A 25430-nucleotide genomic window follows, 5' to 3' on the forward strand; every position below is an offset into this window, starting at 1 on the left:
GGGGGGGGGGGAGGGGGCGGGGCAAGAGATGAGGATTGGGGTCTGGAGTCTGGGGGGGAGAAGGCTTGGGAGGCGGGGCGAGGGGTCTTGGGTACAGCAGGGTAGGCTTGGGCTACTCGAGCCCCTTCCCCCCTCCTTTTCCCAGTTCTCGCTTTGGGAGGGGGAAAGACCGGGGGAGGGGGGAAGGGTGTCTTCAGAGGCTAAGGAAGTTCGGCTTGGTCCCCAGTGTCCGAGACCCCAAAGTTGATGGGGACCTCTGAGATTTTCCACCCTTCCCTCAGGCCCTGGCCTCTAGAACCCAGACAGCAATAGCTTAATGATCTCTGGACATGGTTTCCCCACTTATCCGGAACTTAAGGGCCGCCTGCTAGGCTGTGTCCATGCGTCTTTGAGTTCAACAAACATTTTAAAAGCCTACTAAGTGCCCTGCTGTGTCTGTGTCTGTCACAGGCCCTGGGTGTCTGTAAGTTTGTTTATCAGAGAGAGACCACATTGTTGCAAAGGGTGCCTTGGCTATCTGGAGACCTGGGTTCTAGTCTGTCACTTAAGGACCCCTGTATATGACCTTGGGTGAGCTACCTCACATATTTGTAGAGCTTTAAAAAGAACTTCTTTCAGCCAGCTGAGGGGAAACTGAGGCTCAGGCAGGAAGACTTTTACAAGGTCGTGGAATCAGTAGGTCCGGTATTTTGATTCCTTGACCCGATTTAAGCTTGTGTATGAATTTACTACTGGTGTTTGTCAGTGGGGAGAAAAAAATTCCTTCCCCATCCCCACCCCCTATCCTCAGCACTCCTCACTGCTCCTATCTGGAAACTAAGAAGCCCAGAAGCTCAGGGTTGTCTGTCCCCCAGTCCCTAGGGAAGGAGAGAGCGCCCTCTCTACAGCAGATATAAGCCAGAGCCCTGGGCCAGGTTACTCCACTCCTTTTCTGGGGAGCCCCACAATTCATAGCTTTATCTTAAAAAACTGGCCCTTCTGAGGTCAGAGCTAAGTGATAGGACAGTTCCTCTGGACTCTAGGTGGATCAGTACTCTGAGAGCAGCGCTGAGAAAATTGCTCCAGTTCTGTATCCACCAGCCTTAGGACCAAGGGGGTCAGTGCCCAGTCTTTGTCCCATGAAAGAACTGTCTGGAACTTTTCCCCAGATCTCTAAAGCACAATCATCCTTTCCTTTCCAAACCTGACCCTTCTCCCACCAGGAGGGTCTTGGTTTAGCAGAAGCTCCACCTCCAGCAGGTATGGGGCTGAATAAGCATGTCTTGCAAGAGGGGGGACCTCTTGAAGCACCTATGAAGAAGACAAGGGCTTCCCAGGTCAGAGGGACTTGCAAAGAGAACTGGGATTTTAAGCCCTAGGGGTTCTGAGATGGTTTGAAGGGGAGCCAGAAGCAGATAGTGCTAGGTGTGTCCTGCCCTAGATGGCCCACTCTGAGGTCTCTATGCAGGGGGCCTTGGAAGATGAGTAGGTATGGAGATGGATATGGACGGGTCAGCCATCATCTATTCTTTTGAGGCAGTGCAATCCCACCCAAATTCAGGTGGAAGTCATGAGATAATAGCCTAAATACCCAGCCTAGCTCTCTCCAAAGCAGTCTCCCTCTTTATTCAAATCTCCAAACCCAGATCAGCTCTCCTCCTCCGCTCTTTGCCTTACCACAAACGAAATTCTGGATTATATCCACTTTTATGAATGGTAAAGCTGAAGTCTGAAGGAAACATGGTCCCAGATCCACAAACCTGGCCAGTTGCTAACATATTGATTCCCAAACCTAGCCTCTCCTCCCCTTTTATGAAAATGCTTGGTGAAGGCATTCTAAGGGGATGGATGCCTTCCCCTAAATCTTTATGGTAAGCAAGGAATTGCTCCCTACACTGAGAACTTCCAGGGAACTAAAAACTCACCCAGGGCTCTCTAGTAGATTCCTGAGCCAGGATGGGGTGGGCTGCTCGGAGACTAGGACTAGGATGTTGTTATGGTAGATGGGGCTCGTTCCCATATCCTTCCTCATCTCTCCCCCTAAATCTGCAGGTATCTAGGGAATCCACCCGATAACCCTTGGTTCTTTGCAGTTTCCTAATCATTTAATTTTCCTAAATCCTCCCCACTTCTGCTCACAACTAACTATAGACCAAGAAGACCCTACCTGGGCTGGCTGGTGAGAGTTTAACCTTCTCTCCCCTTCCCTTCCTACTCCCACCCCCAAGTCCTGAGAAAGATCAGTAGCTTCCTAGGGAAGACCGCAGTGGGAGAAAGGGAGAGTCACCCAGGGGACCTGGGATGAGGGGCTGCTGGAAGAAGAGCCAGGCAGCAAGAGTAGGTACCTGTGTCTGCCCCTGAGCTTGCGGTCTGTCGCCCTCCCCCTCCCCATGACTGACAGATGCTAATTTCCTGTAAGGATTCCTCCAGGCTCTCGGCTGCTCCCGCTCGCTCCTTTATCTTATCAAAGCCCCGTAATTACAATTGCTATTTTGTTTCCTCGAATCAGCAATCCGAGCTCCGGGCCCCAGATAGTAGGAACTCCTGTCAGCCTGATCCCTGACTGACAGCCTCAGCCCCTTGGAGGCGGCCCTCCCCCTTACAAACACACTTTAAGAACACACACATTCTACACCAAAACACACACACACACACACACACACACACACACACACACCTCTGGGGACACACAACTTTAAACACATCCATTTAGACACAAACAACAAACACAGCCCTTTAGACACGCCTTCTAAACACGCACCTTTAGACACTTATTCTACAAATGCGCCAAAGCCCTTTTGCCACTCGCTTTACAAACTCTTTAAAGAGCTCCAACTCCGAGCCTTTATTTATTGAGCCTTCTGTGTACTCAACCCCGGGCTGGCCACGGAGGGAGGGGGAGACTGAAGACAGATAAGACCCGGCTCTGGCTACCAAATATTTACCAACACACACAGGCCATGAATCTTCAAAACGGCCTCTCCAGTCTCCAAATATCAACATATTCATTGTAAGGAGGTCTCCATTTTGCAATAGGAAGAATCTACAAACACCTCTTCATACATCACAATCAGCCGGGCTTTTCTCTAGCCCCAAAGGTCAGTCGGCCCCCTCGCCAGGGCTCGCTGGAGGGGAGACAGGAAGAGGTGAAGAAGCCTCAGGGTCTGCCGGGAAGGAAGACCCGGACGGAAAGTGAAATAACCATACAGGAGTTAAAGAACCTTCTCCACCGCCGCAGGCTGCCAGGACCACCTTGGCCACACGAATACAATAGGCTACCGCCAGAAGGCAGCTTTCAAACCAGACTACTCTCTAGTCTTCTGGAGATCCTACAGACCCGTGGCATAATCCACGGAGTGTGTGTGTGTGTGTGTGTGTGTGTGTGTGTGTGTGTGTGTGTGTGTGTGTGTTGGGGGGGGGAAAGATCCAGCTAGGCTGAGGGTGTGCTTGTGTCCACAGTGTGTGGGGAGACCCCTCAGAAGCCCTCCTCTGCATCCCAGAGGGTCCCACTGGACTCCTCTTCCCTAGTCTTTAAGTTCTAAGCCATGTCTCACAGCTGACTTTAGAAACATACCCCTCAGGCCAGACTCATTCATTTGAGAAAGCACATTAAGAACCTACTATGTGCGAGGCTGAGGGCCATGTTGTCATGGAGATGCAAAGATAGCGACGATTTAGACTTCCTCCTTTTTGATATCCCCTGCCTCACATTCCCTTTGTCCTCCTGGGGAGGCTTGGGGTAGAACACTCTCAGCCTTGGAAATGACCCCTTGGGACCGTGCCTCACACATAATGTAGGGGGCCCTCAATATTTCTGCCTCTAGGGCTGACCCCCTCACAGTCTTTGCAACCTGAGACCAAGGTGGGCAGAAGAATGGGGATCTGGGGTAGGGGTGAGGGTGGAAGGGCCAATTTCTCTAGCTCAGTCATTTTCTAGCTTTGCCCACCAGGTGGTATCAGGTCCTAGGAATTCTGAAGTTGGTGGGTTTCCCCATATACTTCTCTCCACCCTCACCCCTCCCTAACTTAGCTATGGGGGGGGGGGGGGGAAGTGTTTGTGAGGAGGGTTGGGAGCCATACCTGTTTTCAGAAAATTTCTAGTCCAGGGGAGCTAATTGCCCCAAGCCTGGAATGCTCTCCCTCCTCATCTCCTAATTTCCTTGCTTAAATGCTACTTTCTCCACTGTGTCCCCCCCACCTTCCCTTTTATATAAAGTGTACACTTTTTTGCACATTATCTCCCCCATTAGAGTGTGAACTCCTTGAGGGTGGGCATTTCTGGTAATCTAGCTAGTGCTTCACAGGGTGCTTGATACATAATAAATTATTATATGCTAGTTGGCTGACTCAAATGGTGTGTACAAAGGAGGTTAGGAAGAAGTGTCTCAGACTCATACATTTGGGGTGGTGTGGGGCTCAGGCTGGGAATTCCACCCCTCCCCCACCCATCAGTCCTTTGGGGAAGCATTCACATACCCATCGATCTTATTTATTTATTTATAAAATTTTGAGTATTTTCCCATAGTTATATGTTTCATGTTCTTTCCCTCTCCCCCATATTCCCCCTTAGCGGACACACAATTCCACTGGGTTTTACATGTATCATTGATTAAGACCTAATTCCATATTATTGATGGTTGGACTAGAGTTATCGTTTAGTGCAGGGGTCAGCAACCTTTTCGGCCTCGAGGGCCATAAATGCCACATTTTTTAAAATGTAATTTCGTGAGAGCCGTACAGTGCTCACAGTGCGCGCTCCTGTAACAGCGCCTGAAAAAAAATTGACTTTATGGCTCCTGCAGAAAGAGCCACATGTTGCCGACCCCTGGTTTAGTGTCTACATCCCCAATAATATCCCCATCAGCCCATGTATTCAAGCAGTTGTTTTCCTTCTGTGTTTCTCCTCCCACAGTTCTTCCTCTGAATGTGGCTAGTTTTCTTTCTCATAAATCCCTCAGCCTTGCTCTGGATTCATGCATTGCTACTAGTAGAGAAGTCAGTTATGTTCGATTGTACCACAGTGTATCAGTCTCTGTGTACAATGTTCTCCTGCATACCTGCCAATTTAGAGAGAACTTTTCTCATCAGAGGAAGTCTAATGTGTGGATGAGTTTATTATTATAAAGATATGCTTCAGAGAGGAGACCAATCCAGATGGAGCCCATGACCCTTACTTTCTTTAGGGGGATCCAGAAAGCCACCAGTACCAGTCTCTCAGGAAGTGGCATAACCATTTCTCTGATTGGCCCCTTCTCTCTGAGACTCATGAAAAGGTCCCAGGATGCTTCTTCTCCTGGCCCTCTCTTCCCCCTTGCTGCTCCCAGCTTCTGCCTTCTTGGATGAATCTGATACAATAATAGCTGGCATTTACACAGCCCTTTTAGATTCACAAAGCACTTGAAGAATATTTTATCTTCACAATAACCCTAGGGGGCAACTGCAATTATTATTTCAATTTTATAGATGAAGACACTGAGGCACATAGAGGTTAAGTGATTTGCAAAGAAGTGTCTGGCCAGATTTGAACTTGGTTCTTCCTGACTACAGGTTTGACATACTATTGTACCACCTACTATAGACAGAAAATGTTAAAATGGTGTTGGGGAGGTGGGGAGCATCCTGGGAAAAGGAATATCTGAAGACCTTGCCCCCCCATCCAACTAGAGTCATTCAAAGTAACCACTTCACCTCCCTGAAAGTCGGAGGAGGAAACTCATTTCCAGAATCTGGCCTCTTTGTCCTTGTGGTTGCCCTGAACTGCTCCCCCCAGGAGCCGGTAACATATACACCTCCCAGCCATCCTGAGCCCTGGCTAAGCAGAGACCAAAGGGAATGGAGGAATAGACAATCACTCAATGTTTAGGCCATACACACAGATGACATCATTTTGTCCTAAGTCTTTCCAGCATCACAAGACTATTGGGAGAGTGATGGTGGTGGTAGTCTCTTCTGAGCACCTGTAAATTAATCTCCCTCCTGTAGCACCCTACCCCCATATGCCAGGTGGGGGGGGTTGGGATGGACTCTGGTTACCCAGTCACCCAATCTGGGATGCTACCCCCTCCCTCTCCATCTGGCCCTGAATCAGGTTTCTTAAGGTGGTCCAGAGAAGCCTTGCAACTTTCACAGGGGGTGGGGGGCAGGATAGAGGAGCTACATGGCTGACTCAGCCCTTTGTGAAGTGTGGGTCTTTCTCCTTGTGTCTGGGAGAGCCCCCAGGGTACCATACTTCCAGCCCATGCCACTGGACAACACCTGGGGCCAAGTCTAAGGGCCCAGCCCGTGCCTCAGTCCGAAAGGAAGGGCTGGGTATTCCTCTTTCTTCACCCCATTAGTCCATTAGTGACACCCCCCTCCCCAGGGCACTTCAGTCCAGTGCTGACAGAGGCCTGGACCCATGTTTGGAGGATGATAACCTCCCAGGGTCTGACCCTCCCCTTCTCACTCAATCAGGGGCTGGGAATGGAGTGTGTGAGAGTCTGGAGGGGCCGTATTATTGACTCAGTGATGTTGGTGCCTTAGGAAGTATCCTCCATTTGCAAATGGCCTTTGGGCTCAGCCAGCCAGCCAGCGGCTCAGTCTGCTCCCCACATATTGTGTCTCAGCCAAGCCTTAGGTGGAAGGGGTAAAAAAGGGGACTGAATTTTGAGGACTCCCCCTGGAGGCAGCACCTCCAATCTTCACAAAGTCTCCTCCTCCCCAGTTCTGCCCTCCTTCCCCTCCATAGGGCCAGACTGCCACCTGGTGGTTCCACCAGGAATTCTACTCCCCAAGGACCTCCCAAGCTAAAACCCCAACACACACTTCCCACTCTTTGCCAGGAGGATTAAACGGATGAATCTGGGAGGAAAAAAAAGTCACTTTATTTTCAACTTCTTCCAAAAATGTAAAAAAGTATCTAGAAATACTGAATTAAATTTATGAATAAAATCATTTCACTGTCCATCTGCCCCACCAAGGAGACAAGGTCAAGGAAGGGAAAATCTTTGTTTTTCTGCTTTCTTTATAGGGCCCCACTATCTTCTAATCTCAGCTTTCACCCTAGATGAGGGCAAGAAAAGCCTAGAGCAAAGAGATCTGGGAAGGAGGATGTAAGATTTGTGCTAGAACAATTTTCCACCCCAAACCCTGGGGCCTCAGGATGGTGGTCTGGTGGGTAGTGGGAATGGGCACCTTTAGGGTTCCTCCTTTTTGTCTCTAAGACCAGCTTCTGCCCCTATTCTCTTGCAGATGAGAAATCAAGAAAACCATTTAAAAAAAAAAAACAACTTTCCAAACATCCTGGAGAAACTAGGCCATTGTGAATAGGAAGGAGAGATAACCTTGGGCCTGAAAAGACAAAGAGGGATAAGGACAGGTCAGAGAATCAGCCAGGAACAGTTCCATCATCTCACCCCTTGGACTAGGGGACTGGAGAAAGGATCTCTTCTCTAATACCCCACTATACCCCCAGTGACATTCTAGAATAACATGGAGATCCCTTCCCACTCACCCTTGCCAATTATAACCTTCCCTGACGCTTCTTGGCAGGCAGAATGGGCAGCAGTTCTGGATTCTGGTCTTCACTCTCATCCTCTTCTGAGAATTCACTGCCTTCCATTGACACTAGTGAGCAGACAGACCATCAACATCATAGAAGGGGAGAAGGCTTGCTCCTATGTCTTAAGCACCCTGAGGGGGGGTGTACAAGGAGCAGGGGTTCCCCAGGATATCTCTACCATCAGAGACACAATCTCTTGGTCATTGGGAAGTTTATGGCCTGGCTGGGATAAGAGCACCCACAGAGGAGCCAAGCAAAGAATGCTTATAGAACTGTTTCCTGATGGTAGTACCACCACTGAATGGCTTGCTTATCAGAAGAAAGAAGGTTAAGCTGGCTGGGATAGGCAGGATAGTCCAATGATGGGTGTAAGGGGAGAGGGAGAAGGGCATTCAATGCAGGAGAAAAAGGTAGATCAAGGCTCCAGGTCTGCTATACAGGGGGGCAATGAGGGAGCTTGTCTAATTGGATTGGAGAAAAGGGCCAAGAAGTAGGAAGGTGCCTGATTGTAGAGCCTTGAGTGGCATTAGGGAGTTTGGTCCTTAGAGCCCAAAGACAATGGGGAAATGATCATTGTTGGTTAAGGTAGAAGACAGGATGCTTCAGGAAGAAGGTAGTCTGGTATCCTCACAATCCCCTCACCAATCTGGTGCCTCCCGGTGACATGCACGGGCCCAGAGCCAGACTTCAGTCGGAAGGTCACTGGAGGCTGAAGTGGGAAGTCACCTAGGCTGAGCTGGGGGAGTAGAGAAGGGAAACAATTGAGTTAAATAAGGGCTTATATCCCTGGTTCAAACCCTACAGATGAGCCAAAGGATCATAAATCTAGAGTTCAAGGCTAAGTTCAACTCCCTCATTTTACAGATGAAGAAACTGAGGATAAAAAGCATCTTCAGAAGTGAGTCCTTAGTATCTTTTGACTTGAAGTTCCCAGTTAAGGGACAAATATGAAAACAAAGTCTCAGGCTCCAGGCTAAGTTCTGACCCTCTCTTAACTGAGGTGAAGGGAAAAGGGTGAGGGACTCCTCTCACCATGGGCTGGCAGGACAGCTTCAGGTTGGCCACCGGGATGGCAATCTCCTCATTGTCATAGTTCCTGGCCACCACCTCCACCACATTGCACTCCTCCTTGGCATCTTCTGTGAGGCTGAGCTGGGGCAGAAATGACAAATAGAACTGAGACCTCCCAGTCATCTAGGCACCCTGCTGGCAGACTGGAAGGGAGAGGCTCCTGGCTCCCAGGAGCTGATGACATTGGCTGGAATGGCCCCCCTCACTCTCAGTCACTAGGCCAGGTACCCAGTGAAGAGGATTAGTTATGGAAGGCTTCCTAGAAGTAGCTTTGCACTCTCCCCAGGAGTTGGTTAGTCTGGGAGTCCATGGTGTCTGCAGCCCTAGCCTTGGAAGGGGGATGCCATTCTCTGGACAATGGATAGAGAGACATGGATAGGGCATCCCTCTCCCAAGACCTGGCTGGATGCACACACGGGGGGGGGGGGGGGAGAGGGAGAGGAAGGGGGAAAGGAAAGCCTACAATTGACATGTGGATCCCCTCACCATGGTCAATGCCAGCACATGCTCCGTGTCGTCCTCCTCCTCTACCCTGAAGGTGTAGGACCTAGCCTGCTCGGACAGCTCACAACCTGGGAAGGTGGGTGTAGTGGGGAATGGAAGCAGGTGATAGGGGTATTGGGATATCCCTGGAAAAGCTCCTTCCATGCCCAGTCTCACCCCTTCCCTCCCACGTGGCTACTCAGGTCATCCCCACCCCCCCGGCTCCGCCCCCTCCACGTGCAGTTCATATTCCAACCCCCCCCTCCCATCCTCCCATTTGGAATATCTAGGAAACAAGCCCTCTCCTCCCGGCCCTGCACTGCTGGGGGAGGGCAGAGAGTCGGGGGTCGCTCCGGACCCCACGATCATTAGCACCAGCTGTCTTTCTTCCCACGCCCATCCCGCCCCTAGCGGAATGGCTGTGGCACTCTCTCCCCCAGCCCGCTCAGGTACCGAAGAAGAAGCTGTCCATGGTGACAGGGCCCAGGCCCCGCAGACTCAAGGCCCTCATGCTGCCCCCAGCCCGGGCCCGGCTTTCCTGTGCCTGAAACGCCAAGGAGGTTTCGGCGGCGGCCATGCTGCAGGGACCGTCTACAAACTCCACCCCCAGCACGCACAAAGCAAGGGACGGTCGCCGGTTCCGGCCGCGCCTCTTAAAGGGGCAGCATCCGCCCGAGCCTGAGGACGTTAGCAGACCCTATCACTAACCAGCTCCGTCTGGCAGAAGGGCGAGGTATGCCGAGTCTCCTCCAATCTCCCCGAACCCCGCCCCCACCCCCTTAGGTCTGAGGTTTTAGAGCCTCGATTACCCCTTCAGACCAAGAGCCATAAATACAAATTTTCCCCCAATACTTCTCTTCCTCTCTGTTCTCGACCATATCAAGACCCGGGGCCAAACCGTGGTAATCGTTTCCTTCCAAAGACAAATACACCCACAGCAGCCCCTTGGTTTGCAAACCCTGGACCAAGGACAGATTTTCCTTGTCGCCTATGCGAGAGGGGTGAGAATGGCAACTCCTATCCTTTCCTTGGTGGTTCTCCTCCCTCGCGACCCCCACCCTCCCAAAAAAGTCTTCTTAGGATAAGCCTCTTGAAGCATAAGGTCGGGGCTCCTTCTGGCTAGTTCAGGGGCTCAACCCTCTTTAGTAGCTTCTGGGATCGCCGTTTTCTTTCCATTTTAGGGCCAGGCTCTAAAGATTGGGTCTCTTAGCTACTTGGCTTCTCTTCTCCCCGGACTCCTGGGCCAATGAGATCCTAAGTGCTTATCCTTGGTTGGCAGAGATGGTGTTAGATCTGCACATATTTGTGAGTATGCTTAGATAAAACTTTCCTGGTTTTCATGCTTGGCTCCTAGGCTGCCACCCTGGACAGCACCGTCGGATTCACCTACCAAGTAAGTCTTGGGCTGTAAAGTGGAGGTTCTTATCTAATTCAATACATTTGTGTACAAACGAAAAAACTGATGTACACACAACTTGTGACTCAGAGAAAATGGATGTGGGGGGGATGTGAGGGGGAAGAAGGCAAGGCACCAAGCATTTATTTTGAAAAAACAAAAACAAAACATGTGCCATGCACATGCAACCTAAGAGCAAAAAACCAAGTTTGCTCCTTGAGGGCCAATTATAGTATTCTGTATCCTTAGTATCATGTTGACTGGCACTTACTGCTTCATCAGTTAATAGGTGCTTAATATATGATTTGATTAATTGATGACATCAGAAAAGTGAGAAACTGACTCAGAAACTTTCTTCTCTTAACTTTCTCTTCCTCTGCACACATTTCATCTGTTAGGCAAAATTCATCAGCACCCCTCTTCAACATTTTTCCCACTTGGGCCTAGAACTGTATTTATGGCTCTGGACCCCTCCCCCCCCAATACCATGCACCCATAGGACCTAGCCACAGCACTGCTTCATGTTTAGGCAAAATTAGGTCAGCACCTCCACTCTAATGAAAGGTAAAGAAGACATTTCTTACCTCAGGACATCTAGCTCTGTTCTCATGCTATTCTCTTCTTCTGATGTAGGTAGTTATATGGGATCCAAAAATGTGTTCCAGCTGTAGGATTGATTTCCTAGTTGTGCTCAGGATGATAGAAAATAAGTCCAGGACACTACACTTAAGTATAAGTAAGATGGCCACCCCTTCTCTCCCCCAAGTTACAAAGGGTCAAAGGACAGTTATGCATTTCTTCCAGTCCTTTGTTTCTAAGTTGTGTGGCTCACCTCCCTGCCTTCAATCCTATGACTAACTCACTAACTCTGTGGCTTCCTGGCCCAGCTGGGAACTTCCAACAAGCTCTCTTGTTCGAACTGCAGACTATGCCAGGTGTATATGCAGGTTAGAAGGCAAGTTACTGGAGTCACATTCCAGAGGAGTAGGGGTTTGTGTGCATATCCCTAGCAAAGGGCAAGTAGAATTGATCACTTCTCAGTTTATCTAATCTAACCCTAGATGATGTATAAAATGTTGCTCCACCTACACAAATGCCAAAATTAGGTGCTTAATCAAAAACTTATGCCTGAAAGAGTAGATTGGAAGATTGGAATTGAAAACTCCTTTGCCAGTCTTTAGTTGCCTTCATCCCCCACAATCTACTATCTTTGTAGCTAGGATTAGAACCTAAATTTAGTCCATGATGTTCCTCCAACATTGGTTGGTGGATCCTAGGAGACTGTCCCAGAGGGGCAGAAGCATCAAAGCAACTGACTTGGTTTCTCTAGCATGCCCTCCCACCCCCCATAGTTATGACTGATCATTGCTGTTAATATGCTTATTCAAGTCTTCTAGTCCCAAGAGCCAAAATACAAAATTGGGCCTAATGAAAAATGGGGGGATGGGGGTGTGTCTCAATTTCTGGCTCCACTCAGCTAGGTATAGATCAAATCTTTGGCACCTTATACAGCACACTCAAGGGGAAAAGAGCACCAGCATCACAGGATTTAGAACCTAACAGTCTTCAGAAAGCACCTAAGTCCAAAAATTTTAGAGGAAGAAACCAAAAGTTTAGTGACTTAAATTTAAGGTCATATAGAAGTAGCAGAGCCTAGATTCAGGCCCAGAATATCTATCTCCAAATCTAGTAGTCTCCCTCCAATCTCCTCCCAACTGATCCCCCCTGCTGCCAATTTATTTTAAGTCTGAGAATATCACATGCACCTGCTTAAGAAGTCCCACTGGTTTCTAATAAGCCTTTAGTACATAAATTCTTGTTTAGCATCTAAATCCCTTCACAAGATGGCTCCAGCCTTCCTTTTTCCAGGTTTGTTAATGCTTCCCAGGCCACCGAGGCTGGTTCCCTTGGAAGGCATTCTATTCAGTCTCCTATTCTTTGCACAGGCTGATCTAAATTCCTGGAAAATAATTCTTTCCCTAGCTTCTAGAAATTCCTTAATTTCTTGAAGATCCCATCCTATAGAATTATCCCAATTTCCTTGAAGCACTAGTGCTCTCCCCTAGAAATTTTGTTCCTCCCAAAGAATATAAATTCCTTGAGTACAAGGAACTTCCTAAGAGTGGCTACATTTATTACATATTTGTTGAATAAGTTATTTCTACTGCTTATAAGGTTTAGTCAAAAAACCTGAATATTGGTGCTGCCACTCATTTGATAGGATTTTAGGAAGCCTATTTATGTATTTATAAGAGAGACTCCATTTTGGACAGATTCTAAGTCAACACCAATTTCTATGTTTATAAAGTCCCAAGTTCTAGGCATCATGAACATACTTTTTTCTATTTAAGTCCATTTATTTGCACAAGCAATTCTCCAAGCCTGGGATCTACTCCTATCTTTCTTAAGGTCCAGAATCCTTTTCCTTTATAGCTTGACTCACACATCACTTTTTTCTAGTCATTTTTTTAGCCAGGTTCCTTCATCCCCCAAATTACTTATTTACTTACTTTTATAATTCTGTGTCTACAGATTAAAAAATATCCAACTTTGAGGAACTTCAGTACATAACAGAAAAATGTTTCCCTGTTTATACAAGGTCTTGCCTCTTCCAATAATAGCTCTTGATCCTTATTGTAGACTCCTCAGGTCTCAAAACTTGAAACCACCTAGATGTCATTTAATACTTGATAGTAATATGTTCTCTAAAATCCTGTCAGCAGCAAGCAACCAATACACCCCCTCCTTCCAAACCAATTCCTGATCTTGTTCTGAGAGGCATGAAAGTAGGAAAACCCTGGTGACAACTTAAAGAGTTCTAGGCAGGCAGACCCTGGAGTCACTGTTAATAAAGGTAGGGAAGGTGAAAGGCCTGGTTCTAAGGTAGGGCAAGACAAAGAAAGACTTAAAAAGTTTCGCTGGGACGAGGTAATGGGTTTGCCCAAATTGAAGCAAACAACAAACATTCACTTCATGTTTTATTTTGCTTCTTGCATGGTCTTCAAATACAGTTTATAGTTTATTTTCTACAGGTAACTCAGATGATCTAAACAGATTAATAAAGTGGCATTCCAATCTTAATGAAAGTTCATAACCATGAAAGATGTGTTCACATATGACTTTACAATCCTAGTGATGGTATTGGCCTGCACATCTGTTCCATACAGTTAGCATCTATACATTAATTAATAAGGACAGAGGGAAGACATCATCAACTTATAAAAAAGCCAGGGTATAAGGCCATATGCAAATTAGGCCATAATGCTAGGAATCCTGACTAAATTCAAAGTTGGCTCTGGTGCTGATGAATTGTTCCTTCAGAGAAAACAAGATAGCTATGTTACTCTATGAGATGCACTCAAAAACCAGTGACATTATACCCTTGTTTTCCATAAAGCCCTAACAAGACTTCTCAGACCCACCCCAAAAGGAAAATGTAAATTTGCTTCTAGATATTCAACAGGTCACATTCTTCTGTTAAAGGAAGTTTCCCACCATGAAAATGAAAAGGCCTCACTCCCAACTGGGTGGAGGTTATCCCTGGATACCAGATAATATGACCCTTATTCCACAGCATGCTAGTCAATTTAAGACTTAAGACTTCCTCAAAACTCTGAGGACTGAAATCCCTTAAAGAAAATAGGCTTCAAATTTATCCTTTTCCATTTCCCCCCCCACACACAAAGCTGGAATAGTAAGGTACCAAAAATGATTGTAGGTGAATTCTAGGCCTGGAACTGTCCCTGCAGTGGAGGTGAAGCCATAATCTTGCAGGGAATTTACTTGCCAGGGTCAAATCTCAGACCCCTAAAAACAGAGAATACAGTAAATCTGAGATACATGAAGCTTTCAGAATCTGTGATTACAGCAAAAAGTAGGTAACCATTGAAATTATTGGTTAAAATGTGCTCATCCTGGTGTTTCTTTTAAAAACAAGAACATGCAGGAAGACTCTGATTTAATTAAACCAGTATGAACAGGTCTTGAAATTAAAGGACAACCGAGCTAAGGGCAAATCCTGATCATCTCCCTGTGTCCTACCTGTTCCCTGACAGGTATCAAGGCTTACTCAAATCAACACGCTTTTGGGGTTAATTCCTAGAATAGTAGTGACAGCACTAACCTTGTAACAGATCAGCCTCACTTACAAATGTCAGGACTTCGTACCCAAAATGGTTATGTTCTAGCCCTGGGTGGGAGGCACTTTAAAAATAATTTTAAAAAAGAAAGCCAAGGACAAAGAAAAGTTAACTCCATCCTCTAATGTGGTTTTACATTATTCAAAAAGTGCCATCTTGGATAATACCATTCCATTTCAAAAGAATAATTATAAAAACAGTAAACACAAGAGGTTAATCAGCATACAGCTAGTTTATATACAAAGAAATATACAAGTTTTTTTATTTTGTGACTTTTGTCACAGACAACTGCACATTTGTCCCTACAAAGCACAACACACCTGAACCAATGGTCATCCCAGTGACATTTTGAGAACAATCAAAAAAGACTGCCCAAATCAGATGTGTCACTACTTATTTTCTGTTGCTAATTGACAACTTCCCACCAAGGATTCTCCATTCTGTAGCATCCGAATTCCAAGGAAACCGTTTTGTCTTCTGTCACGTCACCCAAAGAGGAGAGACCCCTCAATTCAACAAATTAATGAGGATGAAGAAGGTGATTTCAGCTGGATATTCCGGGTGAGAAATGCAACCATATGGATAGAGAAAACTACTGCCAACTTCATTAGTGACAGGACCCCCTTCCCCAAATATGCAAGAAAGATGTCTTGGCACTTGACACAAGACCTGAAAGGAGGACCATAACTCTTATTTAAACAGAATTTCCAGCAGTACTTTCTTCTTCTGGACAGCAAGTAGTCTGAATGTGTGATGAATAAGACTTCATAGTCCTCCTTGCTCCAACCTCTTTGGCTGTTTCCTTTCCTGAGGCTGGACCATATGAAGACTCCAACCACCACCCCACCCAGTTGGGAATTGTCAAGACATTAGGACAAGTCACATTGTCAATGTATATCACAGGCTCCTGCCAAGGATAACCACATCCTTTGGAAATCCCTCCATCTTTGCTATTTCAAAACAACCTAACTTGCTGTAGAATTCCAGGATCCTCTTATCATCTGGTCTTACTTCACAGAATGCCCCACGGGAGCCTGAAAACAACAAAAACACTCAAAATGTAAAGAAAGGGAACTCTTTTTATACAGGTGCATAAACTCTAATATAATATCAATATTTAAAGTTATTTATCCCAGTACAAATCCCACCAAAAAACACTCTGAAAACAGAATACAATATGGCAAAAATTGCTGGATTTGGAGTCGGATGATATTTGGGTTTAAAATCCTCATTCCTAAACTTATTAGAACTCTGTGACCATGGATAAATCACTTAATGTCATTCTCCATATCCTCATTTGTAAGATGTGCACAATCATACTTGTAGGTACTACTCCACAGAAGAGTTACGTGTATTCTCATTCAAATGAGACAATGTACAGAAAATGTTTTGTAAATCTTAAAGCACTGTATGAATGCCAGCTGGCAAGATGGATCAAGGATCTGATTTATATTACAATATAATATTGTAGGAAAATCTTTCAGAGACAAAAGAAAAAGGAGCTAATGGTGAGAAATATTCAAGGGGCTCATTCTAAAAAGGACCATGTCCCCTTAGGGTACCCATTAAACACATAGTCTTGTACCCATTCAGTTACAATCCATCTAGATTGTGTTCTGCATATGAATGATGAATCATATAGTGAAAATGTCCCAATGCCCATTTAGAAATAGAAGGTGTATCTTTCTCAAATGTTATATAATGTTTTGATTTGAAGGAGTTAGAAGAGACCTTTGAGGTATCTAATCCAATGCTTTAATTTTACAAATAAAGAAACTGAGCCCAAAGAGACAGACACAAGCAATAGAAGTAACATTTAAAAGGGAGGAGAAGGAAAAGGGAATAAGCATTTTTACAGGTGCCTCACTATGTGCCAGGCACTGTGGGCAAAGAACTGGTACAAAAGTACAAAAATTACCTCGTTTAAAATTAAATTTAAAATTAAAATTACCTCATTAAAAAGTACAAAAATTACCTCAGTTAATCTTCACAACCACCTTTGCAAGGTAGATGCTATTATTACCACCATTTTACAGATGGGGGAAACTTAGGCAAATGGGTTAAGTGACTTGCCCAAAGTAAAATAGCTAGTTAAGTGTCTGAAATAGATTAGGCATTCCTGACTCCAGGCTCCAGCACTCTAACCATCACTGCAATCACCATCTACCTCTGGTGTTTCCAGATCCTTTGAAGCCAAATTAAGTTTTCCCATGGTACTATAGATAAAATAGGGAGTAACAAACAGGTACTCAGCATTATTTTTCTAACCTTGAAATGCATTTTGCCTTTCCAATTTAGGGAGATTTTTTTTTTTTTTTAAATTTTAAACCCTTACCTTCTATCTTGGAGTCAATACTGTATATTGGCTCCAAGGCAGAAGAGTGGTAAGAGCTAGGCAATGGGGGTCAAATGACTTGCCCAGGGTCACTCAGCTGGGAAGTGTCTGAGGCCAGATTTGAACCTAGGACCTCCCATCTCTAGACCTGGCTCTCAATCCACTGAGCTACCCAGTTTCCCCCAATTTAGGTTTGAGGTAGATTTGTTTTTTAAAGATTTGAGGCCTCTTGAGAACCACCATAGATTTGATCTCGAAGTATAAGAAAAATGAAATGTATCTCAAAATGAGAGATCTCAGAAATAAAGACAGTCAGGCCCCCTTAGTTTTAAAGGTAAAGAAACTAAGACTAGGTAATACAGTCACATTGCTCTGAACTATGGTTTTTCTTTGGCACTGACAAAACAATATTTTCATGGTGCTGGCTTTTGAGGCCTAACCATCTCCCAAAGGCATTTAATCATTAAGACTACTTTAAGAAATGATCAATATATGAACAGTTCACAACTAGCTTTCTTGATCAGTCTAGTTTTCCATTCTTTTATCTAGTCCAATGTTTATCTCTCTTTGGCTTCTACTCCCCCAAAGATCTATAACTCACCATTAGCTTTGAGAGAAGACAGCAAGCAAGCCATCATGCTTTTGGCCACACTTGGATCCGTTACTTTTTTGTGAATGTCCATCTTTATCAGAGATGGGAAGTTGGCAAGGAAAGTTTCTGGCAATACTTCCTGCTCTTCATGGAAACTCAACATTATTTTCTAGAAATGACAGAATATGCAATCAATTGTTTTCTGAAGGAAAAGAATTGTCCTTGTATATTTTGTATAGTCATCAAATAACTTTTTATTAATTTGTAATTCTAATTTAATTATTGTTTTTCAAATCAGTGACAGAAAAGTTGGTTACTTTTGTAAGAAAAAAAATATCACTGTGGAAAATGCACAAGACCTACTCAAGCTGCCTATGGTTGAAGGGCACAATGTGGCTGCTCAACTACGAACTGCTGGCCAATTTGACCCTGGAAAAGGTGAGAGAGATACTCAAAACCCAGTATTTTTTCTTACATATCTATGTCATTTAGAGTGAGCAAAGAACCAAAAATAACTATAAGAGATTGTAAGGGATCTAGTATTATTGAAGTATCTTAATATGAGACAGATGGAAAGACAAGGTTAGAAAAAAACATTTACTAAGTTTCCATCCTATGCAGAACCGTGAGCCCAACAGTACAAAGAAGATTTATGTTTATTAAGATATTATTTGCTCCTTGCCCTCAAGGAGCTTAAGAGTCTAGTTTAAAAAAAAATGGGAGGGAGGTAGTGAAATATGTCATTTAAGCACCTATTTAAAAAAATGAATATGATAAGTCTCAAAAAGGAAGTAGATATCAGTGAATATTTACTATGCACAGGGTGCTAGGCCAAGTGTTGGGGGAAAAAAACCAATAGCATGATTTCTACCTTGATGTAGTTTACAGTCTAATGCTTCTTGATGATTATCTTAAATTACACTGTAGAAAGTTTTGACTTAAGTACAGATTATAATCACCTTCTAAAGTATCAAATGGTCTTATGGTGAAAGAAAAGAAGTTATAAAGGGGGGGTGGTGGAAAGATATGCTAGAAACAAGTGCTAAGAATTAGTTCCCATAAGTAAGACAACCTAGCAATGTGTCAAGTGTCTGACCACCCCCCCACCCTCCATTTGTACTTCATTCTGAATATAAACAGTACTGACCTCAGCCTCAGAGAGCTCTTTGTCACCATTTGGCTTAGTGTATTTTTCTTGCATGAATGGAATCCAGGAAATTTTACACTTTTTAATGAAAGGGGTTACATCCACAGTGCCCAGGGCATAACCACAAATGCCATCTTCATCTTCTAGCACAAAACAGTAATCTAAACTGAGGGAAAGTAGGCCTCCCACTAACCTGTTTAAAGGAAAGAGTGTCAATATAGAGTCTGCTGGTATAGTATTACTAAAATTTAAATCCTTACCTACATTAAACTTAATAGAAACTAAAAACCTATGAAAACAGCCACTGGTGTGAGTAGAATAAGCCGAATAAACTTTTATAGAACAACATTTCAAACACTCTTCAGTGTGTATATTTGACATGAAGGCCAACCAAAACACCAGCAGTTTCATTTAAGAAAGCGGAGCATCTTTCAGAAGCTCAACCCTTAAGAAAAATAGTATTTTGGCAATGAAGAACACAATGCATTCTGCAAATTTTCAATGCTTAATGCTAAATCCACAAATTTGCTTTCTAACATAGCTCCGTTTTATTGACTGCCTTTCCTCAACTGCTAAGAACAAGAATGGGTTTTCAAGGACTACTTTCAGGTTTTTAGAGGGTACATACTTATCTCCAATAAGGTCTGGTTGACTTTGAAAAGGTAAACCAACTCCATCGTCATACATTTCTCTGCAAATCTTGTACACAGATGCCTAAAAACACAATGCAGTTTGATGATGGGTCAAGAAAATGGCAAGAGAATCTACTAATGTCAGTTAGTTAGAAAGAAGTATCAGATGAGACCTTCTAATAGGGGAGGAATAACCAGACTAGCTCCATCTGATATAAGTTCTAGGAGTTTTAACTATAGTTGAAAACTGAAGCATAAGTTTATTAATTGAATAATGATAAGATTCTCTTTGTGGAATAAAAGTAAATAGATACAGCAAAATCCAAGGAGTTTAAAAAAGCCGATTGCCTCAGTTCCCCATTTGCTAAATATAATAAAGCTATTTTAAAAGTAATTTCATCAGTTTCCCAAAGAATTATTCATTTTCAGTCACCAGCTACAATTATGACACTTAAGTAGAAAAGTAATGGTCTCTTGACAGCCAGCATCTCACAATTAAGTGAATGTTTATATAACATATATAGGAAGGAAACCAATTCTTTGTTTTCTAAGAATCCTAGCCCTGTATTCTTAGTGTATTTGTTCCAAGGTAGACATGGTAAGGTGAGGGTTAGATAATGGGGGTGACTTGCCTGGGGTCACACAGCTAGGAAGTGTCTGAGGCCAGATTTGAACCCAAGACCTCCTGTCTCTAGGCCTGGCTCTCAATCCACTGAGCCATCTAGCTGCCCTTTCAGTCCTGTATTCTTGATTTTTTCCAAGAGAACAATGAAGGGTGAATTCCTATGTCCCACTTTTTATAATCTTCTAAGTCTCTAATGCTCATGTCTCATGTCCCTCCTACTACTCAATCCCCATAAGCAAGATGCTACAAAGGTCCTTAATCCTTACAGGATAAATGAAATATATATATAGGACTGAAAGTAGATATATACATATATATATGTGCACCACAGGTCACAAGTAAGTAGATAAGATGACCATTACCTCATCTTTAGGAAAGTATGGCCTGATAGTATAAACTTTGGAGGTAGGAGTCAGTGGAGGTGGTTGAAAAAAGAGATCATTTGCCCCATCAATTGGCAACAATCGCTGTGGAAAGAAAATGGGAAGAATCATCACTACTGAGAATTAGTCAAACGTTTCATGGGTGTGCACTGCAGATTACCAAATGAACATTAAGTGGCTACTGCAGGCAGGCCTAAAGAAGAGGGGTTTCATATGCTTTACTAATGCAAACACCACTTTGCAGGGGGTGGGGGCAAGGGTGAGATATTTCTGAATAGAAATTATTTAATCTGAATATTATATAACTTTGGTGGCTCATTGATGGACTTAAAAGGATGGTAAAGTCTATTCTAATTTTATATATATGTGTATATATATTTATATTATGTATTTTACCAATCTTATCTAGACCATCTCTGTACTAAAAGATGGCACAACAGATAATGTCAGGAGGAGAGGTTTGGTCTGAAGAGGGTTAACTGTCCAGAGGAGACGCTTTATCCCCAAAGCAATGCGCTTCAGTTTGCTGTGCGCAGCAGAGCACCTGTTGGGGGGAAAAAGTAGAGCACCTGAAAAATCCATGAACAAATTAAACCACCAAATAAGAAGCCACCATCTGTACTTAATACTTTCATCAATGGAAAGCTTTATAGCAAACCAATTTCTTTTTAAAAAAAGAATTACTGTAGATTCAAATTCAGTCTCCACCATTTGCACATTTTTGTTCATATTTTTGCTCATGGAATTTCCATTGGCAGACAAGCATGCGCGCATTGTACATTGCGGGCGCAGATTAAAAATGCTGTGCGACCTGCAAAGAAACAATGTGAAATGTACACCTAAAGCCGCTGCGCTTCGCAGGCGCGGGGGGAATTGGCAGCATCTCCTTGAGAAATTACTGTGAAAAGGGGAGGAAAATTTGATTTAAAACCAGCTCTAAAACTAAATTGGATTTTGGACTAGAAAGCCTTCGGCAGACCAATCCTTCCAGCCATCTGATGCGCAACAAAAGATTTCTCATAAAACAAAGAAAATGTCAATTCAGTTGTGAATTCATATTGATACCTGGAACTCTCCTGCTAGACCACCTCTAAAGGCCCAGGGTTCTTGGTCTCCAATTAAGAACTGTGCTGAAGATTGACTACGACACCCTGTTGAAATCAGATCCAAGCGGAGAACGTTACGAGAAAGGGGATTTCCTGATTGTCTCAAACGTCCAACAAATACATTCTTTGTGGAAAACCTCTCTAACAGTAATAATCCAGGATATTGGGATCAGGGCTGTGATAATACTTTTTTTTTTTTAAATCAACTTTCAAGGTGCCAGGATTGATGTCTACCCCATCAAATGTACAATAATTGCATCAGGAATAAATTTTCAAGTAGTCAGATTCTATTCCTTCCATATACACAGGAAGAAAAACAAATTGTCTGAGTTTGTCAGGCTAAAGCTTATATTCTCTAAGTATAGCTGTAACAAATCATGCCATCCATCTTGTCTTGAAGTTGTAGAACTACACAAAGGAGTGCCTGCTACCACAAATTTTACCAGATGGATGGAAAGAGAAATTCTATTATCACAGCCCCAAGAAGGAATTGTACCTGACTGAAGTCACATTTTATATTTTTAGAGAGGGAAAGGGAAGGGGTAGGGGAAAGAAGAAAGGGTAGGTTAATCTTGTCAGAAAACTAAGGTCAGTAGAAAAAAATAAAAAGAATCCTTCAGTAAGTCAACATGGCTAAGAACAGTAGAGACATAAAATGCCTCAATTCTCAGGGAAGACAGATCAAATTCAGATGTGGATATTTTGCCAAATCCTGAGATTTAATTCAAATGGGGCTTTTGCTATAGCTAAAATGCCCCTTTCTCCAATAAGTGCAGTAGCACCTCATTTCTCAGGTTAACTACTAAAGCACTGTCATATACCAAAACTGGGTCAGCTTTGACATTTAGACAAGCATTTAAAGCTGTTATATATAGACTTTATAGTCTATGAGGTTGTTTGACAATTTAAAAGGGAAAAGACAGTTAAGTTTAAGGACTGAACTAGGATCAGTTGCCTAGTCTTCTGACAAGATAAGCAGCGCAAAAAGTTCTTTTCCTTTTGAAGACAGCATTCTACCTCCTGTTTAAGTTAACAATCTCATAAGTACAAAATATAGTGTGCTAGTCAGACAGTCCCAAAGCAAACCAAGTTTTGACAATAAAAGCCCATCAAAAGTTCAAGTTTATAGGTTGTTTTTTTGTTTTTGTTTTTTTTTTTTGGGTGAGAAGTATTGGGGGGGTGGGGGGTTGGGGGGGTGGGATGGGTGGGATTTTCCCCTTAAGCACAGGACAGAGTTCATAAGACAAATCTGGAAAAATGGAAAAGGGTTGAAATTCAGGCTTTGACTAGAACCTGCCCCAGTCCATAACAACATAATTTACACTCATCAAAAAGCTATCCCTCTCACTTTGTACAGATTAGCCAATAACTTGGATGATTTTTCTTCACTACCCCCCACTTTGAGACCACAACATAACTAGCACTTTAACTATGACAATAAAAAGCTGCATGAATGAAGAGCTGTATAAATAAAAACCATTGTTAATGCCTTAGTCGCTGCGCAAATGTGACTTCAGTTCATGCCTACTGCACAGAAATCTACCTGAACTACCTCACAACCAAAACCTTTCAATTTAAACTAATTAATCATGACGCGTGATGAACATCTGCCGCTGTCCATCCAAGAGCAGTAGAAACTTGTGCTGAGGATTCTCCCATCTGTACACAATGGGGAAGAAGATAATAGAAGTCGTTAGTAACCAAAAGTACTGTATAACCACATTCTTTTAAGGGACTGAATGCCAGCTGGACTGGAAAGAGAAAAGAAGGAAAAAAGGGAACCAATCTATATATCCCCATGCTCTGAAGAATATTGCTCATTCTATTCTATTTATACTTAATGCAATCTAAATCTTACATTGTTATGAATTCATTAATTAGAATTGAAAATGATTCCTAACATAAGCTCTGAGTCAGACACACTATAGGAAAAAAATAAAGCATCTTTGTTTTTGGAGAGTGGTCAATAATTATCTCCATATATATATATATGTCTTGACCAAGTTATTTATACCCAGAGTTTAATAGTATTCAAATCCCACTGTCTAAGCAGAAGGACAGAGACAATACTGAATGTTTCAAGAAACTAAAATTTTAAATTACTCTTGAATTAGTTTCATTACAAATCTATAAATTGAATACGATTATGGTCAATAGTCCAAACAGGCTACAGGGTTTTTTCTCTTTTTCCAGTGGGAAAGGTGAAAAGAAAAAAATGCTCAATAAAAATTGAAAATTAAAAACTAAAAACTGATAACAAAACCCTTAATTTTTTAATTCCCGAGAAACTATAAAGTTTAAATTCCAATTTATCTTCCCTTGGTAATAACCTGGAAGGAAAGTAATTTGTCACTTAAAGAAGCAAAATTTAGAAGTCCTTTTTTTCCCCTATAAAAATATAGCACTGTTTTTAGGAACAAGCCTAAATTATCTCCCTAACTACACTGCCACATATTAATCCAAAAAAGGATTTTAAGACATAGTTAAGGATTAGAAATACTAATTTTTAGCATTAATAGTTTAAGAATGTCTTAAAAATTGGTTTTAAGAATTATTTAAGGGCCAATCAGTATTTAGATAGAAAACTCAAAATATTTTTGCTACTGATTTCCTAATATTACTGACATCAGTGTTTTAGACATTTCTGTAACCCACTGAGATATTTATGACAACTATGAAAACTATGACATAAATCAGTCAGCCTTGCTGCCTGCTGTGTGCCATAAGCAAGTATACAACATAGTCCTTAGATCTGGATTAAAACCTGGAAAAATAAAGTCACATCCCTTGAGTAATTTGGGCCATGCTGGTGCTTTCTACCAAATTGGAGGTTTCCAAAAATTTAATTAAAAAAAAAAAAAAAAAAAAAAAAAAAAAAAGACGCATCCAAGTTTTTAAGCGTCATTTTAATATAGTAGACATTTACATGTCAGGGCACTATCACTTCCACCCCTTGTTAAAACCAGTTACTTAGTGGAGGGAGGAAGAAAATCTGATATGATGCACCAGAATAGCCTTGTCCTTAAGCTCGCATGCGCACAGGGCTGGGAGGATCAGCTTCCTCTTGGCCAGGCCCTTCAGTCATTTCAGCAATGGTTCTGTCAAAACACAGCAATTATGTTATCAAGACACAGCAAGCAGCAGAAAGCTGGTGGGGAGTCACATTTCATAGTGTCTCAATTCCCAATCAGCAAAAGGCTGTTGAGAGGTGCATAGAATTCCGCCCAGGATGCATTCAGTCAGAACAAGTAAAGTCAGTACTTTCTAATATATTTAAAAGAGATTTATGCTAAATTAGTCCAAGGGGAAAAAATGAAATCAGCTTAGAGTGATTAATCTTAATGACTTGCAATTGAAGTCTATAATTATGCCTACATTTCAGAATAAACGTAAGCAAAGAATTTGAAGAAAACAGACATCCAATTCTTTAGGAAGTTTTCCCCTGTGGACTAATCATGTTTTTTCAAATACACATTAAACTCTGGGAGAAGATTGTTCCTGGTGCACCTACCTAACCATTGCACAAAAGACTTCACCATAGACATTATACTCTTGATATCCCAAACATAGGAGTACATGTCATAAAGGATTGTCCTGTTGGCACAATTGGAGAGTCGAGTGAACATCCCCATCACCAGTCCGCACATCTCTTCAAACTTGGCTGCTCGAGATCTCCATTCTTCAATCTATTGAGGATTAATCATAGATGAGAAAAATTCAAACTATATAACTTTGTTTTGTCAGAAATTAAAAGTTACATAGTAAACACAATACCAGCAGGAACTGAAACTGTTTCTAAGTGGCTGGGAGTCAGAGTTAACAGATCTTTAATAACAAGTAACAAAAATATAGTTTAGTGACAAACATTGTTATAAAACGTCTTAAGGCTCCCTTCTAGCAGAAGGTCAGTCTCAGGAAAAAATACTTAATGAAATTAATTTTGGGGGTATTCTTTAGACATCATGAGGTAGTTCTAGTTCTAGCAAGAATTAAGTTTTGTTT

At 42.9% G+C, this 25430-nt stretch overlaps 2 protein-coding genes across 3 annotated transcripts in view; both read right to left on the reverse strand.

The window, feature by feature from the left end:
* Window positions 1–6834: 6834 nt before the first annotated feature.
* NPM3 (nucleophosmin/nucleoplasmin 3) lies at window positions 6835–9650 on the reverse strand. The gene is made up of 6 exons (XM_044662535.1): window positions 9527–9650; window positions 9077–9162; window positions 8552–8671; window positions 8162–8255; window positions 7472–7584; window positions 6835–7308 (listed from the first exon to the last, which is right to left on the reverse strand). Exons 1-5 carry the CDS (start codon window positions 9648–9650, stop codon window positions 7481–7483), a joined length of 528 nt encoding a protein of 175 aa, XP_044518470.1. The 3' UTR covers window positions 6835–7308; window positions 7472–7480.
* A 3784-nt stretch (window positions 9651–13434) lies between these two features.
* OGA (O-GlcNAcase) overlaps window positions 13435–25430 on the reverse strand; it is a 28308-nt gene continuing 16312 nt past the window's right edge. For both annotated transcript variants that reach the window (XM_044665509.1, XM_044665507.1), the window contains 7 exons: window positions 24940–25114; window positions 21388–21473; window positions 20302–20406; window positions 19311–19396; window positions 18683–18875; window positions 17545–17704; window positions 13435–15642 (listed from right to left, as the gene is read on the reverse strand). In XM_044665509.1, coding sequence (XP_044521444.1) covers window positions 15506–15642; window positions 17545–17704; window positions 18683–18875; window positions 19311–19396; window positions 20302–20406; window positions 21388–21473; window positions 24940–25114 — 942 coding nt within the window. In that variant the 3' untranslated portion in view covers window positions 13435–15505. The remainder of the gene's footprint in view (window positions 15643–17544; window positions 17705–18682; window positions 18876–19310; window positions 19397–20301; window positions 20407–21387; window positions 21474–24939; window positions 25115–25430) is intronic.

This window comes from Gracilinanus agilis, chromosome 2, assembly GCF_016433145.1.
Source record: "Gracilinanus agilis isolate LMUSP501 chromosome 2, AgileGrace, whole genome shotgun sequence".
Lineage (NCBI taxonomy): Eukaryota > Metazoa > Chordata > Mammalia > Didelphimorphia > Didelphidae > Gracilinanus > Gracilinanus agilis.